This window comes from Setaria italica, chromosome II (genome assembly GCF_000263155.2).
Source record: "Setaria italica strain Yugu1 chromosome II, Setaria_italica_v2.0, whole genome shotgun sequence".
NCBI lineage: Eukaryota > Viridiplantae > Streptophyta > Magnoliopsida > Poales > Poaceae > Setaria > Setaria italica.
In genome coordinates this window covers 26010207-26015968 of record NC_028451.1, presented here as the reverse complement: position 1 = coordinate 26015968, position 5762 = coordinate 26010207, and the positions used below count along the sequence as shown (strand labels likewise).

The 5762-nt window shown below is 37.8% G+C and overlaps 1 protein-coding gene across 2 annotated transcripts in view; it reads left to right on the top strand.

The window, feature by feature from the left end:
* The window catches only part of LOC101774792 (probable protein phosphatase 2C 67), a 5224-nt gene extending 253 nt beyond the window's left edge, over positions 1-4971 (top strand). The window contains exons 2-11 of one of the 2 annotated variants that reach the window (XR_002676604.1): positions 113-480; positions 554-662; positions 1011-1047; positions 1599-1643; positions 1903-1955; positions 2401-2562; positions 3110-3193; positions 4106-4195; positions 4305-4521; positions 4659-4971. Coding sequence is in view for 1 of the 2 variants with exons in the window: in XM_004956497.2 (XP_004956554.1) it covers positions 134-480; positions 554-662; positions 1011-1047; positions 1599-1643; positions 1903-1955; positions 2401-2562; positions 3110-3193; positions 4106-4195; positions 4305-4352; positions 4659-4766 (1083 nt within the window). In the remaining variant the exon portion in view is untranslated. The remainder of the gene's footprint in view (positions 1-112; positions 481-553; positions 663-1010; positions 1048-1598; positions 1644-1902; positions 1956-2400; positions 2563-3109; positions 3194-4105; positions 4196-4304; positions 4522-4658) is intronic. The other variant, XM_004956497.2, reaches the window with a different exon arrangement.
* The last annotated feature ends 791 nt before the right edge of the window (positions 4972-5762 follow it).

The window sequence follows — 5762 nt, the reverse complement described above, 5'->3', positions numbered from 1 at the left end:
TACTGATCTGCCCCTGTCTGTGCTGCATGTTGTCGTTAATTTATTTTCCAAAAAAAAATTGAGTTCTGAATTTTCAGAGTTTAGGATGCTCACTAAGTCCGCCCCTGTTTAGATTTTAGGCTTGCTAATCACCATGGCTCATCAAAAGCGTGAAGGCAGCTCCACCGATGATGATTGTGCATCCAAGCGCCTGAAAGGCTCAGACACTGCTTCTGAAACGGGTTGCAATGTAGAGGCTAGTGTTTCACAAGAAATAGATGCTGAAGCGACGAGAACCTGCCAAAGGGAAAGTGAGGCGCCATCGAACAAATGCGTTTCGGATGGGAAGTCCGCTGTGGACTCTAATGTTTCAGGCGAGCAAAAGATGGTACTGACTGCTGTCGAGGCGGATGCTGCGGAAGACAAGGGTTGCAGGCACACTATGGAGGACGCCTGGGTGGTGCTCCCAAATGCTGGTGCGGAATATCCAGGAAGTTTGAGGTGATCGTCTTTCTGTTCATGTTAAGTACTCAGCGTGTGGTGCGTGTAGTCTGAAGTGTGCTGCGGGTTGCAGGTGCGCGCATTTTGCAATTTTTGATGGGCATGGTGGTCGATTGGCGGCAGATTATGCACAGAAGCACTTGCATCAGAATGTCATCGCTGCTGGATTACCACGTGAGTTGGTCTGTTTACATTTTCTGCTTCTTTTCAGTGTTTCCTTTAGTTGTTATGGTGTTTTTCTTCTGTATTCAGTTTCTCTTATCGCAAATTCTTTTGGTTAAGTTTTCATAGCTTATGAAAGCAAAGTTCCTGTTAAGTTTGCACATTTTTTTCCTAGTAACCTGTTCTGTTTACACTCTATTGTGTTTGCCTTTTGCTTTGACATGTGAACTTTCAATGATTAAATTGTTGAGTTGCCATAACATTCATAATTAAGATATTTCCAGTTCATTTTTAGATTCACCTATTGTTAAAGAATTGAAAGATTCTTCTGTCAGCAGTTATCTAAATAATGCTCAATTGTTTCGCAGATGGATGTTAAAGCTGCAAAGAAGGCCATAATTGAAGGTATTCAGTACATCAAATTTAATTACTTGCTCCTTGCTTTTCTAGACACTACTAGCTCAGGATAGCAAGAGAGAAGATTCTCCTACTCTTTTCATCATCTTACTTTCAAATTTTATGTACTTGACAGGGCCAGTTTTATGTTTGATTCACTCTCTCACCATTCTTTCATTCTTCCAGATTTCGTAATCTGTAATCCACATCAGAGTGAAACTTGACCTTACAAAAGTTATATGCTGTTGTAGTGATGAGCTTGTGATATAATTGATAAGTTATTTCCATAGCTGGCATTCTAGAATATAATGCATCACATCTGGAAACGGCAATGGGGATTTCCATTTTGTATACTTGTAAGTTTTCAAGAGGGGACATAAATCTAACTTTGAAATGTTCTCTTTTATATTTTGCTATCTTGTAAGCATTTTGACTCTTAATCGATTCCTCTCATGTCTCATTGATGCTTGTTGTCTTCAGTTATTCTTCTTCCCATGGGAATCTAATGTTCTGTATCTGTGTCATTCGTAAGTTTTCCTAACGCTTATTTCTATCTGCAGGTTTCCGCCGAACTGATGAATCTTTACTGCAAGAAAGTACTAAACGTAAGAAACAGTAGTCTCAACTTACTATTTGTTTATCTGCAATACCCACTGCATGTCACACCATCTGGGCATTTAGTATATAGCTTTGCTGTTCCATGAGAAATCGGGCCTAGTGTGCTCATGATGGTATACCTGGCAAGGCTACTATGTTTGCTGATGTATTTGGCATTGACCAAAAATATAGCTCTCTATATTCCAATATTTCTTTGGGTTGCCTTTGTATTGAGACTGAATACTCATTCTATTGTCGTATCTGTAGGAAATTGGCAAGATGGTGCGACAGCTGTATGTGTTTGGATCTTGGGACAGATGGTCAGTATACAGTACCCAGAAAACATTTGTACTCATAACTGTTCCACGCTACAATGTATTGGACCTTGGGATTTCTTTTGTCCTCTAGAATATTGGGAACATGTTTTATGACATTATTTTTTTCCTTTGGTAAATATGTAGGTTCAATTTCCATTCTCTTAGTCAGAAAAGGTAGAACTTTTTCCGGAGGGCTTGCTGTTTTTTTAGTACCCAGCAAATGTTATCTGTTATAAGTTCATTTGCAAACATCATAACCCACACGGTTGGTTTATCATGTGTAAGAAACTAGATCACTTGGGTGATCCATTTTGTACTTGAATGCAAGTAATTTAATATGGTTGGCATGCCTTTTATTATTCACAAATTGGAAATGTTAAATTGAAGTGAAAGTGTTAAACCCGTTTTGTATAATATATATGTTTCCTGTTGTCTTAAACAAATCCAGGTTGTAGTTGCTAATGCTGGAGATGCTAAAGCGGTATTGGCTCGTTCTATTTCAACTGATGGTGAAGGTGTCGTTGATGAGACTAAAAGCCAGCTAAAGGCTATTGTTTTGACAAGAGAACATAAGGCCATCTTTCCGCAGGAGCGCTCCCGAATCCAGAAGGTAATATGTTTTATGTATTCAGTCTATCTTTTATTTTTACTTTTCCTTGACAACATGAGTTCTGTTCATAAGGAACCTCCATATACAGCTTCTGTATCATGTGCTGTCATCTGTTGTTGCCAACTCCCTACTAGGTCTAAGGTCACCAATGTAATTATGCTGTATCTATTTTATTTTCTCATATCATTTATATCTAATTTGACCATAATAAATTTTATGAACTGAGCACTGAATCTTTGTATTGTTTCATTTATTGATTTTCAAATTTTGTTACATGAGCAGTGGGACCTTAACAATTATGGATCCATCCTATGCATACCCACCTATCCTATATTCTGTCACTCAGTTTTAGTGCTAGGACTTATGTACTACCTGCTTTGCAAAGAGTTGCCCCTTCATTATTTTTCTGTGGCCTCATTTTGTTTCCTCTATTATGGTAATGATATTGGTATGTAGTATCTGTTGAACTTTTTAGGTCTGGGACTTAGATTTTGATTTGTGTACTGATGTTGCCTTATGATACTGTTTACCTTGTGCTCTAACAAAGGCTGGAGGTTCTGTTGGTTCTAATGGAAGATTACAAGGTCGTATTGAAGTATCAAGAGCTTTTGGTGATCGCCAGTTTAAGAAGGTTTGCTGATACAAGCTTATTTGGTCACAACTTATTTGTTTATATAGAAAATAGGTTACTTTTCAGCATTAATAATTAATGGAGTCACTAGTTTATGCTGAAAACTATGTATTTTTTAGTGCAATGTACAGCACTGATCGCAAAATGTTTTTTTAATAATAAAATATTATTATTGCAGATCTGTGCCTTAGTGTGTTGATCTAGGTTAACCAGTGAAGTGTCCCATGAGCTTAACTTTGTATGCTAGAAATGTAGCCTCACTGATTGTTGCGGGTATATGCTATTAAGAATATTGCTTCTTGAAACCTTTGTTGTCTGTAATGAGGAACTGAGTTAGCTCAGTTTTCAAGGGAGGTGAGGATGTGCAAATGTGCAATGTGCATCAGCAACCCAGGTTCCAGTCCTCTTTTGCTTGAACTTTGATGAGCTCCATGCAAAATGTCTTAGTTTCGCCAAGGTTGACCTTTTTTTGCATATGCCATAATGCTAAAGAAAATTGGTTTTGTAAATTTCTGAAGCTAAAAGTGATTAGTTGAGTTATTGTTTCCTACATGGTGATTTACCTTTTTCTAATACAGACCTTTGCAAAAATAATGTGCGTAAATAAGTTAATTCGTCAGCACAGTTGAGTGATGGAAACACAAGAAATCTTTGACATAGACCTAAATCTGCTGTATTGTCACAATTTTTAATTATCTTTCTTGTTACTGTGACATGCACAACTTTTAATGCACTTGTATTAGTACAAGAGATCCACATCTTAACTTAGCTAAAAAGAAAGGGTTGTCCTTTTTGTACTGAATGATTTTTCGCACACTCTTAAAAGGTCCATACCAGACACAGAAAAATGCTGGCATTCATATTTTTGCTGTCATTGTTCATTTGTCAGTTTACTCTTCAAATATTATGTAGGTTGGATTGATTTCAACCCCAGACGTCCACTCTTTTGAACTTACCAAGAAAGATCATTTCATCATTCTAGGGTGTGATGGCTTATGGGGAGTATGTTTGTTTCCCTATTTAATTTGTTTGGTACCAATTATTGTTTCTGAACTGCTTCAGTCAAATGTTTAAGGCAATTCTGACATTTGCGTTATACCTGTGTGCCCAGGTATTTGGACCAAGTGATGCTGTTGAATTTGTTCAGAATCAGTTGAAGGTTCTTTCTATTTCAGTATCAGCGAATCCAAAATCCAGATTTAGTCGTTTCATTTCTCCAGTATTTACCAGTTAGTAGGAAAACCAGAGAATATAATCAGAAAGACACTGGTAGTAGATCACTTGATGATTTGATGTTTACCCAGTCTACGTAGCCTGTGTACATGCTGGTATTACCAAACCTGAACACTATACTTGAACATAGATAATGGTCTCTTTAATTCAGTTATATAGTTCTTTTTCTGTTTTTCACCCATAGCTTTTCATTTGCTGTTTTCCCGCATTTTATTCGAATGACATACTGCAGGAGACCTCTTCAGCCTCACTTGCAGTACGCCGCCTCGTGAAGGAGGCTGTTCGTGAGAGGCGATGCAAGGATAACTGCACTGCTGTTTTAATCGTCTTCAAGCACTAGAGACCTTCTGTAGACTGTGAAAGAATTAGCTGACAACGAACAATGTTTGAACTGAAGATAGTTGAACATGGAACTCTTGTTTTGTTTGTTTCTCTTTTTTTTTTGAAACTTTTGTTTTGTTTGTTTCTATGTGGCCTATTAACAAACTATCCATATTCATTTGAAATTGGAAATCAGACTTTGCAATTTGGAGGGGTTGGCAGAACTCCCTGGTTTCTAGAAATTGTGGCAAATTCCATTCCAACCCTCAATACTGGAATGAACCCACTGGAATTTTAGATCCTGCTTGGATTTTTTTTTTGGTAATTAGCGAACTATTTTTCTTCACGGCAAAGCTCTTTTGCTCTAAAAAAATTGATATACAAGATATCAAGTTATGTTTTTGTTTTTCTTTTTTCTGCTAAGCTGTCGTTTATACCGCGAAGAGAAATGTGTGGTGACCACTATATATTTACGCTATAAGTGATTTGTTAATACCGCAAGGTGGAATTAGTGTGGTTATGGTGTATTTTTGATTGATACAGCTTTGCCGGAATCTTACTTGCTTTAAAAGTTTTCGTGGGCTGGAGCCTCCATCTCGGGATCGAAGCAAAGTTAACCATCGATTTCTCTGCACAAATTGCATGTTCTGTATGTGTAGACGAGGTGTTCCTTTCCTTCGACTTCGAGACTGCCAGATTGTTTATTACATGTTCTTTGGCCTCTTGTTCAAATAATAGCGTATAGGAGTAGTATTTTATTTCCAGACTTTTTTGCGGCTTACGGATACCGAGGTCATTGCGATCTACGAAGCCAATGATCCGTGAATATCGCATTAGTCAGCGACTCAACCAGCGCTCAAAAAGAGAAGAGGCGTTCATCCTTGGAAAGAGTACTACGTTCGAAAGATAACCTAGTGTTCCTCTATCCGCTAGGGCGTCTCCGACGACTTGTCTAAATCGCAAGCTGACATGTGGTAGAAATTTTTAAAAGAAAAAGGACGTTAAGACGTGAGGA